The sequence below is a fragment of the Achroia grisella genome, unplaced genomic scaffold, assembly GCF_030625045.1.
Source record: "Achroia grisella isolate CSIRO2021 unplaced genomic scaffold, CSIRO_AGI_Agris_v1 utg971, whole genome shotgun sequence".
NCBI lineage: Eukaryota > Metazoa > Arthropoda > Insecta > Lepidoptera > Pyralidae > Achroia > Achroia grisella.
This window is the reverse complement of record NW_026713077.1, coordinates 1,625,860-1,640,109: the sequence shown is the minus strand read 5'-3', so window position 1 is coordinate 1,640,109 and position 14,250 is coordinate 1,625,860. Positions and strand designations below refer to the sequence as shown.

The window sequence follows — 14,250 nt, the reverse complement described above, 5'->3', positions numbered from 1 at the left end:
GCTAACTTGGCAGGTTGTCTATGACTAAACTTTTTCTCTATAATTGTCATTGATTTCATAGTAATGTAATGATGATAGTCTACGTACCTATATTAAATATATACTTAATCTAAAATAATTCATTTTTATTATTCATATTGTCCTATACATATAAAATAGTGTACACACAAAGTTGTGTCACAAACACAGGTATATAATTTGTTTATATCTTCAACACAAACAAAATAGTAATCCATGGGGGAAAGAGGATTGTTAGTAATGGGAAGTAGTAACTCCCACTGCTAACAATGTACCATGTTAGGTCGACCTCCACGCGGTTCCCCCTGGAAGCCATCGTGATAAATTCTTGGTGAATTTTTCCCGATGGACTAACTGACCTGACCTCATGTTCATCTTATCATCCTCCACTGGTGCCCGCCAGCGTAAACCGTTAGCGCAGGCAGGTGCACCATTCCATTATCATGTGCAAAAAAAAATAGTAATAAAAATTATTTAAAGATCAAAAATAACAAAAACAAAGTTAATAAATAGTTTAATTTACTTAAATTTTATTAAGATTCATTCAGCTGTTTGGACGTGAAAACGTAAGAAATATCAGTTAAATCCACGTACCTAACATCTATTTATGTAATCACACATGTTTTCCAATTAAACAACCCTAAAATATTAACACTGACGTATCTACCGACAGACAAACATTGGTGTTAGTATAGATTTAATTTTAACACCGATAATTCTCATTCTATGCTCGTATTCGCAGAAGTTAACCATCCTCCATTCTATATTAATAAAATTTGCAACAAATTTAGGTAAGTTAATTATAAAATCAGCAATTAAAACTTGGTACATAGAAAAACAATTTAAATATTCTAGTGACGGAATTCAAAACTGTTTTATAAAAACGTGTTTATATTTTAGATCATTTGTTTCATATCGATACTTCTGAATTATTTTTCATCAAATCACTAATGGACAGCTTAGCCTGATAGCATAATAGTCTAGTGGTTTGGTACACCGCATCGAATGGTCGTGGTTTCGATTCCATTTATATATATGAGAATGATTGTTTCCATCGGTCTGGGTGTTTTCTATGTATATTTATTTATTTATTGCAGTTTCACAAAAACATAAAGCACGTGCATACAGAGTGTGGTTGAGTTTTTACAATTTTTTTGTGACGCCCTGAAAGCGCATGGCAATATGACACAACATACCTATATTATATATATATTTATACACAACAGAACCTCATAATATTATTTAACATATTATGTATGTATTTATAAAAAAGTATCTATATCTAGTTGTCTAATACACATAACATAAACTCTATTTAACTTGGAACTAGTTGGCTCGGTGTGGACTTTCCAGGTTTATTTTTTTTACTTCCTCGAAATTATTCTGTCATTTTATTATTATTATTAAACAGAAATATATCAAACATGTCAAACTCATCCTTGATTCCTTTAATGTCAGACCATAAGGTTTATTACCCACCATTGTGCCGGATACGAGGTAACAAGCAATTTAAATTTACTTCCTGCCGAACCTTTAACCAAACAAAAGCCTCCACGGGGTGCCACCTGGAAAAACATGGTAAGAAACTTGACTGTTTTGATTGAGTTTATTAACTTCACAGTTATTAAGTATATAAGTTAACTAGGTTTAGCCCGCGGCTTGCTCGCGTTAATTTATCCTCTTAGGGGTGGAATTCAAAAAAATCCTTTCTTAGGGGGTGCCTATGTCATAGTAGCTTTATGCATACAATCTCAGCCCGATCGGTTTAAAATTGACAAAGTTTCATACAAACTTTCATCCCCTGTTTAACCCCCTTGGGGGTAGAATTAATCAAAATCCTTTCTTAGCGGATGCCTACGTCATAAAATCTACCTGCATACCAAATTTCAGCCCGATCCGTCTAGTGGTTTAGGCTGTGCGTTGATAGATCACTATGTCAGTCTCCTTTGAGTTATATATATATATATATAGATATGTCTCTTTATATTATTGACAACCTCGCTGGTGTAGCGGTTTAGCATACCGCTTTACGTCCGCTGGTCGCGGGTTCGATTCCTCGCATGACACAAACTGGTGATGATGACACAAAATGGTCTGGGTGTTTTCTACATATAATATGTCTGTATTTACGAAAAAAAATATCTATGTATTTGTATAAAAAACATCTGTGTATTTGTATTAAGCTTGGGACTAGATGGCGCTGTGTAAATTATTCTGAGATTATTATTATTATTTTTATATATAAGTATATTATATATCTCCCTGTGATGGGGTGTTAAACTTGTCATTGCGGGTGAATATCACCAAACAATGACAATTATAAAAGAAATGATTATGATGACAAAAATTTGCGGACTATTCTACAGGTGTTTAGAACTACAGCCTTTTGGAGAAGTATATACTATGTATGTAGGTGAAGCTGTAATATTTTGAGGCTAGAGTGTAAGGATGCTGGAATGACACCTGTGGACGAGACAATAATTGGGAGAGTTTTACTGTTTCTACCTGCCATTTATTATTATTATTATTATTTTACAAAAATTCTAGAAAAAATCTCATCTTCCCTCTTAAGGAGAGGAGATGTATATACATTTAAATTATGTATGCTGTATTACAACTCATTATTCTGGAAACTCATGATATGATATTTAATACTGTATGTAATATAATATTAATAAAATTGTACTGAAAATCAAATATTTATCTCGAACATTTCAACCATTTATAAAGAGAATATTTTTACTACATTAAAAAGGCTGTACGAAAAGCTCTACTAATTTGTAAGTTAAAGTAATAATAATAATAATAATGAATGTGGAATACTAAATACATATATACAACCGCTTTCTGTTCTTATCTAATAGTTAGTTAGTAGTGAATACCATATGGTATTAAGCTCACCAAATTGTACAATTTTTAAAAGTTTTTTTTTGGACTACTCCAATACTGTTGGCCGCAGCTGGCCTTTACAGCTTCACCGGACATTAGGGGGCGAGTGCAGATGGCACTCCAAACCCGCGGAGGGACTTATGGAGCGGCTGAAGGCCAACTCCTGCCTGACGGATACGACTTTAGTCTGAGGGCACCACTAGGGATTCGAACCTCGGCTCAGGCTCAATTTCGATCCCCGTTTGAATTAGACGGGGGGTCGATCGGAGGGGATTTTTGAAAGTACAATAAAGAATAAATATAGAAATATCCAGAAGTGTCCGTAAATTTTTGTCTTTCATTTAAAAAATCCTCATCAATTTTATAGTTGTCATTGTTTGGTGATTTTTACCCGCAAATACAAGTATATCGCCCAACCAAAGGGACCATACTAAAATTAATAATAATATTGAAGTTATAATGAATAAATAAATAATAATAATAAATTAACAAATAGAACTAAAAATATGACTGGTAAGAAGAGAAGAAGTAAAAAATAAGAATGGTTTGTATTCACACACTTAAACTTAAAAATGTAAAGTAATAATAAAATTATATAAAAGAGTAACACGAAAGTTACTTGCTCGTTCTTCTTGTGATGAGACAACTTTCCGAATCAGCGGTAGATTAAAAAAATTTTATGTCTATTCAAAAGTGCTTCAATGTAAGTTTAATTTATAATAAATGATTTTCTATTATTCTATTCTAAAACAAAAGGCCACAATACTGAATACTGTCCCATTCCAAGAAAATTACTGACCTCCTCAATAATAACATCTTTATTTAGCGGAACCTCTCCCACTTGGTTAGGGCCCGCGTGGTGTGTAAGTATTACCTTCTTTTAAACCAAGAGAAAAGAGGAAAGAAATAATAATAAAAATGGCATGGCTTATCTTCGGTATTAATCCTCAAAAGCATGAGGGATATAGGGACCTAGATACATCAAAATAATAATTTCATTTAATAATGTCTAGTAAGACAAATCCAATATTGTGTGCTAAACACTGCCATGTCTAAACTGTGTCACCCCACCTTACATTTTCCTATCGTCATTTAGTGTATAAGATCAATATTTTTATGTACATACTGTCAGTCTATTAACATCTGTAATATACATCGTCTCAATCAACAACATTGTATTATTACCCCGCAAAAAGAGATCATAATAATAATGTCTCAGGACTTGTCTAGAAATATTATTATTATTATTTACTATACACCCATGCAAAGCAGGCGTTAGTCTCTAGTATGTTGTAGCTTCTAATACATAGGTACACAGAGTAGTTATAAACGAACGAGGTTTGCCGCTCCATCGACTTTTTCGCTTCATTATCTATTCACGTTTTGCTGGCTAACCTACATTACCTATCTTGTTTTTTATATTCATGATGGCATGACCAGGGGACATTAACTTGTTTTTGTCCATTTATTATACTAATATATGTATTCTAGTAATATTTATTTATTTATACTATTTATTACACATGATTCCAGGAAACAAAATTAACAGAGTAATAGGGTGCAAAAGGCACCTTTTTCGCTTGTATTTTGTCAGACAAAACTTTGAGTAGAGAAGAAAAGACAGAAGGAAGGTTCTAGAATAGAATAGTAAAAAAATATAATAATAATAATAATAATCATCCCAATCGTTATGTCGGTGAACGGTCTTATTCCAACCAGTCTGGAACAACATCTCAGACGGTTGGGATACGCCGGTTTCTCTCCCTGGGGCCCTGAACCCCGGCCGCCTGTGCTTTTGCCGGGAGTAAGTTGCCATCTCCTCTCCTTAAGAGGGGAGATGAGAATTTTTGTAAAAAAAAGAATAATAATAAAGTAAAACTGATCACGTGTAGAATAGTCCACAAATTTTTGTCTTCCGCTTAAAAATTCTTCATTCTCATCATTCATTATATATACTGTCATTGTTTGGTGATTTTTACCCGCAATGATAAGCCTATTACCCCATCAAAGGGAGATATATAATATAAATATAAAGAAATAATAATAATGGAAATAACATTACAAATTTATAATAATAAAAATCATAAATTACATATACAAACATAATATACAAATATAATATACAAACATAAAACATCTATTAGTGTATAGTTATTATTCATCGTCCGGTGAAGCTGTTAAGGCTGAACTACTCTAAAGCTGTTCGCCGCGAACAGCATTAGAGTAGTCCGAAAAAATCTATAAGCATTTTTATCTATGTACATATATATAACTGAAAGGTGACTAACGTGGTGATCTATCAACGCACAGCCTAAACAACTGGACGGATTGGGCTGAAATTTGGCATGCAGTAAGATGTTATGACGTAGGCATCCCCTAAGAAATGATTTTGATTAATTCTAACCCCAAAGAGATAAAGTAGGATATGAAAATTTATATTAAAATTTGTCAATTTTAAACCGATTGGGCTGAGACTTTGCATGCATAAAGCTACTATGACGTGGGATGCCTACGTCATAGTAGCTTTATGCATTTAAGAAAGGCATTCCCTAAGAAAGGATTTTGATAAATTCCACCCCTAAGAGGATAAATTAACGCGAGCGTAGCCGCGGGCAAAAGCTAGTTATTTTATATTGTGGTAATTGCGATCCCATTACACATTTGTCTTGAATTAAAATGTTTTATTTCTCCTTACTTTGAAGTGTATTTTTGGAACAAAGGCGAGAAAAAATATTTTTTGAAAATATCATAAAATCTTATTTTTTTTACACATCAGGCAATGAACGTTCCTGTTCATCTGATGGTAAACGATTACCGTAACGAGTGTCACGTGCGATTTACCGACGCTTGAGAAACCTTAGTATACCCTTCTTGAAAACCCCATGCAGTAGTCTCTAGGGAAATCCTCGGCAGGTAGTTCGTTCCACAATCAGAGTGTGCATGGAGGGAGACTCCTCTTACCTATATAACTTACTTTACTTAATATATTATATGACTGATCGAATTTTACACATGAAACAAAAAATCTTGTCGACTTTAATCACAGAAAGGGTAGTCAGTAGCAGTAATAATAATGGTGATTTTTACCCACAATGACAAGTCTATCACCCCATCAAAGGGAGATATTATATATATATATATATATATATATATATATATATATATTGTCTGTGCTCACGGTTTCACCCGCATTAAATTTAACTGTACAAATTTCTGTAAATAATATAGCATATATGTTATTCTTAAGCATAAGCTATATTACTGTATAGTTTCATCAAAATCCATTTAGTAGTTTTTTCATGTATAAGTAACAAAGATCCATACTTACAAACTTTCGCATTCATAATATTATTAAGATAATAATATATTACATCTAAAGTACTACAATTATAAATATTACTATTTCTGATTAATAAAAGTAGCTTTTATTCAGAAATGTATATATTGTTTTAATTCAGGTTCCGATAATAGACCTGAATGAAGTTTATTTTAATATATTTACTATAGCAATATTTGATTTTTAGTCTTTTTTGGCGCCTTCCATTAACGAATGTTATTATTTATTTAAATATTCTCTCTTTTATTATTTCTCTCTCCCTTTCTATATAGTACAATCATAGTAAATTATAGAAATCTTTCTAATTTATAATTAACTAACTTACGTAGAAAAAAACTATTAATAACGTAATAGAAATCAAAATAATGATTCAGTATTAGTTTTGTCTGTTTGTGCGTTTGTTCTCCTTAATGTCAGACACAGCTTAACTGATTTCAGTGTCAGCTTTCACTAATGGATGTATGCTTTACTTAAAAATTTGTGTTTGTTTTACCAATAAAATAATAATACCACAAGCTAATCAAAGCTTTTGTTTTGTACTAGATAACATATATACATACATAGTATAAAACAAAGTCGCTGTCGCTGTCTGTCCGTCCCTATATGCTTAAATCTTTAAAACTACGCTTCGGATTTTAAAGCGGTTTTTTTTAATAAATAGAGTGATTCAAGAGGAAGGTATATATATAATACATGTACACCCGTGCGAAGCCAGGGCGAATAGCTAGTAACTGATAAATACTTAGACACATTTTAAAAAAGTAAGAAATGTTAATACAGGAATCGAACCCGCGACTATCAGAAGTAAAACGACATGCCGCTACACCACTGAGGCTATCAATATTGTTAACTATTGTTATTCCGAATACACGGTTACGTAATCGTATTACGCGTACTAAGATAAAGTTTTTATTTTGTTTTATTCAGTTTATTTATAAAAAAAACTTTCATAACTCTAACCTTTCAAGTATGTCCCAGTTGGTATAAAATTAGTTCCCATTTCCCAGTTCCTGATAACATTATCTGTACGCCGTAGGAGGTGAGTGCTACAGAAGTGCTACGGCGCTACGAATATGCTACGTAATTGTAGATATTTACTTCAATTTCAAACTTAGTTTTGATATTCTCGTGTTTCGATATATGTGATCGGTTTATTTTATTACCTCAGAGACTGTAAATAAATTACTCTGGATATCGTATAGAATCCTCTAAGCAAATTGTAAAAGGATTTTCTTTTAAATATAATAATAATAATAATCTCAGGACAATTCACACAGCGCCATCCAAACCCAAGTTAAGCTAGCTAAAGCTTGTGTTATGGGTACTAGATAACTGATACATATACATAGATTTTTTTTGTAAATATATACATATTATACATAGAAAACACCCAGACCGATACAAACAATCATACTCATGAATACAAATGTTTGTGCCGTGCGAGAAACGCAACGGAAATTTGCCTATACGACCATCGGTTGTAAAGCGGTGTGCTAGACCGCTATACCACCGAGGTCGTCATCATTATAGATTTAACGCAACGGAAATTTGCCTATACATACCCATTTAGTATGTATGTTATTTTTATGTGTATGTATAAAATAAATATATAATAAATAAAATATAGGACACACTTTTGTAAAGTCGTACATAATTAATAATTTTTATGGATACATTGTGTGAACATTGAATCTACCTTGACAAAATAATAATTTATTGGTAAATAATGTAAAATATATTAGGACACACTTTTGTAGAATTTATAACAATGTGACATGACATATTGTGACATGGTACTAAAATGGCCATGATCATATGTTAAAAGAAACAAAGATTTACGTAATGTACCAATTGGTAAGCGCAATTCGAGCCCTCACTAAAATCATTCGAAAGCAAAATAAGACAGCGAAAACTTTCCTTTTTCCAACGACCGATGATTCGTAAAACAAATGATAAAGCTGTAGTCTTACTAGTGGCGATAAGCGAAAGCCTAATATCCGGTTTATTTTACTATTTAAAAATAAATGTTCATTTGCGTGAATAGTGGTATGATGTGAATTTAAAACAATAATGCATATTTTGCCTTTTTCGATAGTATCCAAAATTTAAGTTACACTTATATTGGGTTTCATATTAAAAGAATTCAAAAACGCCAAGCAGAAAAGAAATATAATAAACTAAATAGGACAGTGTAAATTTTCGTTTTCCGTCGACTAATGATTCGCAAATAATCGCAAGTAGTCTTACTAAGCGCGATAAGCGTATCAAAAAATACGCTTCGTATTGTTTTATACCACAATGACGGCAATCAAGTATACGGCACACTTGATGGTAAATGGTTACCGTAGCCTATGCAGGGGTTATTAAATAAGGCGTTATGCTTACCTATAGTATGTAATATTATGTTATCTGTGCCTATAGACTAACGTCGACATAGGTGATAGTTAACACATAATATCAAATAAGCGGTCAGCTTATCCCATCCCAATTACATAAAAAAGACCGTAAGATATAATTTATTAATCGTGTTTGCGCCACAATTAGTTTAAATGCACATCTCGTGTAATAGACAAGGACAGACATACTTCACGATCTAGGGCCGAAAGAAGCCGAGTACCGCACCGCTGCTGGGAAAAAAGATGGCGATCTCTGTACGTTCCCGCTCGTATCTGAGAAACGCTTGCACATAATTGCATTGATATAATTGGATCTCTAAGATTTTAATATAAACTATCAAATTATCAAAGTACATACACATATACATAGTACATATGTACTATGTATACACAAGATAAACAGGTATACAGGTAAATACACTAATTGTGCCGCGCGTGTTGTGTGGTGATCAGTTCATCGGTTACAGCAACATAGCAGAATCCAGGTACGCTCGTAACTCTTTATTTTGCCCGAGTCGTGATCTGTGATGACAGGCTGATGATAGTCGAAGGAAAATATCATTTAAATCCCTCGGGACCCGCTTTAACAAATCGCTAGAAGACAGACAAGAGCCGATCGTGGAACAAGAGACGAGGCATTAAATCGATTGCTGGCTCAAATCGACGATTTCCTCCTTACGCCGCAGTAATGTCTTTATCGGATGAAAATTTATGACAAAACGACGAATGGTAACGTGGTAAAGGGCGTTTTTTTATATATTTATCCACCACTACGCCACTTAATACGAACTTGCAAAGCGAGTACATAAGAAATTCGAGTTTATGTCGCAATTTTCGCGTTGTTTAAAAATCGTTTTTTTTATCAGTTGCTACTTTTTAGGGTTCTCATTCAAAATGGTGAAACTACAATAAGAATCTTCCGTATTTTCATCTGTACTAGTATTATAAAAAGATATATTTGTTTATATGTTTGTGTTGGAAGTATAATGCTGGCCATCGTAGAATTAGTTGTTTGTACATTTTTATAGAATATGTCACTTTGAATATCTCAGGAATTTTTGTAATGTCAACATGTAAACTTTATCATTTTAATTGTGTCCATCACAAGGAGCAAACACATAGTTGTGAGGTACCATTTTATTAGAGATATGATAGACAGGTTCAATGTACAGATTCTATACATACCTACAGATGTAATGGTGGCTGATGTTATGACTAAAGCTCTGGGCTGTGTCAAACACGAGGTATTTATTGAACAACTTGGTGTGGTGTAAATGTTAGATGCCCACATTATGGGGGAGTATTGGAAGTGTAATGCTGGCCATCGTAGAATTAGTTATTTATATATTTTTATAGAATATCTCACTTTGAATATCTTAGGAATTTTTGTAATATCAACATATAAACTTTATCATTTTAATATTTAACCTACTGCTGCTTTCTCTTATATACAAAAGTTTGTAATAGATAATTTCAAAATATTTGACCGATATTGAAAATTAATATGACTATGACTGAAAGATTCATTATTCCAGATTAATATATGCTACATATTTAACGAACCCGGTTGTCTAGCCGTTTAGCACGCTGCTTTACTTCCAATCATCGGGTTTGATTCCTCGTATGGTACAAAGTTGTTTGTATGGGTCGGCGGCTTTTCTATATACATTATGTATGTACTTATAAAAAAGTCAGTATATCTACGAGTTTAGCCTGGGGTTAAATGAGGCAGTGTGTATTGTCCACAGATATCATTATTAATACATATATATCAAAGTTATGAGCCTCGCGACAAAGCTGGGGCGAATAACTAGTCATGAAACAACATGTCGCAACATGTCTCGGTAAATAATCAAATTTAGAAAAAGATTAAACGAATTTGTCATAAAGATAAATTATTTCATTTACGCGATGTCGTCGCGCGCTTCTATGCGATCTTTATTCATGTAGCAAAATCTAGATTTGTCATGAGATGAAAGCGACATAACGTCTTCAAAAAAATACTAACATAGATTTTGTACAATATCTTCTGCGTGAGTCGAATCTGTGAGAATAGTGAGAATGACATAGGTTAAAAGGAAGATATAGCAGTGAAATTATACGGTAATCTGAAATCTTAGCCCTCAAGAATAGCTAGCTTCTGCAGCGGAACTGGAGTCAACTAACATCCGTGTATTTCGTTTATATCGACGAAGGTTGTCTTTTCTATTAGGTCAGCTGTAGCTGTCCGCTTCTTTGTCAATCCATTAACATTAATCATCTGCTTCTTCCTTATCTCATTCATTTGGGGTCGGCCTAATATCTTTCTATTTCATTCAGTACTATTCGCAGTCATCTCGTTATTCACTCCCTCTCTTGCCATATCATCTTACACACAGTCCATCTCTATTTCGGATTTCCACTGCCCTTATAATTATTTACAGTCATATATGACTTTGTTTAAAACATTTTCTAGATTCCTACGCATTACATGCTCATACCAAGACAGACGATAACTCTTCAATTTCAAAGCTCGCGCTACTTTCATACTTTCTCTGATGTATTCATTCCTTATCTTGTCCATTCTTGTCACACAATACATCCATTTTCATATTCGCAATTCAGTTGCATGCAATCGTCTTTCATCCGTCCTTTTCGGGCCAGCACTCTGATCCATGTTACGACCAAGGTGTGTTGCCAGTGATGACTTACGGCACAGAGACGTGGTCGCTAACTATGGGTCTCATCGATAAGCTCAGAGTCACTCAGAGGGCAATGGCTCTCCATTGCCCTCTGAGTGGCTATGCTCGGAGTTACTCTGCGTGATCGAATCCGAAATGAGGAGATCCGCAGAAGAAACAGAGTGACCGACATAGCCCGAAGACTTGCGACTCTGAAGTGGGAATGGGCAGGGCACATAGGACAGATGGCCGTTGGGGCAGTAAAGTCCTCGAGTGGCGACCACGGACCGGAAGACACAGCGTGGGAAGGCCTCCAGCAAGGTGGACCGACAATCTTATCAAGATCGCTGGAAGGCATTGGATGCGAGCAGCGCAGGACCGATCGTCGTGAAGATATTTGGGGGAGGCCTATGTCCAGTAGTGGACGTCTTCCGGGCTGCGATGATGATGATGACTCTGACCCATACAATAGGCTGGATCATGATGATACGTATGTGGTCGGATCACAGATCTCTCCATATCCGTCCCAACATTCGCATTTCAGTTACATGCAGGCGTTTTCCTTCTAATCTATCTAATCCATTTACGTAAATGACTAACGTAATGGACCCGCTTGAAATTTATAGCCTGTGTATTATTCTGATATACAAACTATATTACTGTAAAGTTACATCAAAATCCGTTCAGTAATTTTTGCGTGAAAGAGTAACAAACAACTATCCATCTGACCATCCATACACACATACTTTCGCATTTTTAATATTAGTAAGATAGTAACAAGATACTATATGCATTGCAAAGATGTATTGCACCTGTTAGGGTTCACATCGATATTGTCGAAAAATCTGATATTTTATATTAAAAGAAGGTAGTTTCATTATTACTCGGTATCGTTAAACTAGTTGCATATAACCCCCACTCATATCTTCTCTGTATAAAAGGGAGGGTTTTTGTAGGCCGCGGCATTCGGTCTTTGTGCACAGGATGTGCTGGTTGTATTTTAATTGCTAAAGTAAATTGTGTTAGAGACATAGTTAAATTAATGTTATATAGTTGTTATTTTATTATAATACATACTTTTACTAGTACATAGAGTTGATATATCTTACACACCTTACAGGATTGAGAGACCAGATAATGTTATTAATAGGAATTATGTAGTGGCCTGGATAATGTCGCAGTTAATTGTTGGTGAGTTTGCCGTAGGCTAACTGACCTGATTTTGAGTCTTCCTATCATCCTACCCTGATGCCCGCTAGTGACTACATCGTAAGATGCCTGCGCTAATGTTTCACCATTATATACTCGTATATATTTGATGCCCTCGGTGATCTAACAGTTTAGCTCACGCGTGCCGCGTGTTTGTGTTCATGAGTTTGATTGTTTGTATCGTTCTAGGTGTTTTCTATGTAAAATATTTACGAAAAAAAATGTATTTGTATTAGTTTAGTACCCATAACACAAGCTTTGGCTAGTTTAACTTGAGTTTGAGGGCGCTTTGTAAATTGCCTTGAGATAAAAAAATGTATTCATTAAAAACACTTAATCTAGTGTTTTTTCTCACAAATTTATATAGACTGATGTATATAACTTATCTTGTTATCAAGACTGCTACGAGTAGATTTTCTTTCAAGCGTAAAATGCGGGATTATTAGTTCAACTTGTAACTTTTACATTATACACACCAGTGTTTGACGACCTCGGTGGTCTAGCGGTCTAGCACACCGGTTTACGTCCGATGGTCGCGGGTTCGATTCCTCGCACGGCACAAACATTTGTATTCATGAATATGATTGTTTGTATCGGTCTGGGTGTTTTCTATGTATAATATGTATGTATTTACGAAAAAAAAATCTATGTACTTGTATCAGTTATCCAGTACCCGTAATACAAGCTTTAGCTAGCTTAACTTGGGTCTAGATGGCGCTGTGTGAATTGTCCTGAGATTATTATTATATGTAATTTATATAATATATTACTTTTTCTTTCCACCGTGACTCTCCATTTTCACACTTTTGCTGCATTAAATTTAAACATATTTTTGATTGCTTCTGCTAGTTTTTACATTCTCTCTGTTAGCTTCTATAGAAATGTATGTAAATACATAGCATATATCAATAAGTACATAATAATTTGACTATCTATATATATATAATTCAAAGCTGACTGATATAGTGATCTATCAACGCACAGCCCAAACCACTGGACGGATCGGGCTGAAATTTGGCATGCAGGTAGATTTTATGACGTAGGCATCCCATAAGAAAGGATTTTGATAAATTCCACCCTTAAGGAGATAAATTAACGCGAGCGAAGCCGCGAGCAAAAGCTATTTATATACATATTTATATATGCTTCTGGAACATATATTTCAGGAAATACTGTTTTTCGCAGTTATTACATTTTGCATCGCCTACAAGTTTGTTTTCTCTGCATTTCTCTGTCTTTCTTTGACTGGTAGAAAATGCCGAGAGGTTAAATTAGTTTAGTCTACCATATTATTATATACTTTTACCATACACACAATCTGATTAATACAGGTAATTCCTTGCTCTCTATTTTCACCCTTTTGCAGAGTCGAAGTAAATTTGTTTTTGCTTTTGCTGCGCTTTTTCTGTCTGCTAATATATATATATCTAAATATATATATAACTTAAAGGTGACTGACATAGTGATCTATCACCGCACAGCCCAAACCACTGGACGGATCGGGCAAAAATTTGGCATGCAGGTATATGTTATGACGTAGGCATCCGCTAAGAAAGGATTTCGATTAATTCTACCCCCAAGGGGATAAAATAGGGGATGAAAGTTTTTATGAAACTTTGTCAATTTTAAACCAATCGGGCTGAGACTTTGCATACATAAAGCTACTATGACGTAGTCATCGTCTAAGAAAGGATTTTGATAAGGGATAAATTAACGCGAGCGAAGCCGCGGGCAAAAGCTA

General features: G+C 34.2%; 1 protein-coding gene across 1 annotated transcript in view; it reads left to right on the top strand.

Annotated features, from left to right (window-relative positions):
• LOC131854211 (potassium voltage-gated channel protein Shaw-like) overlaps positions 1 to 8,948 on the top strand; it is a 214,718-nt gene extending 205,770 nt beyond the window's left edge. The window contains exon 8 of the mRNA XM_059205342.1: positions 8,814 to 8,948. Within this exon, the coding sequence (XP_059061325.1) occupies positions 8,814 to 8,948 (135 nt within the window). The remainder of the gene's footprint in view (positions 1 to 8,813) is intronic.
• The last annotated feature ends 5,302 nt before the right edge of the window (positions 8,949 to 14,250 follow it).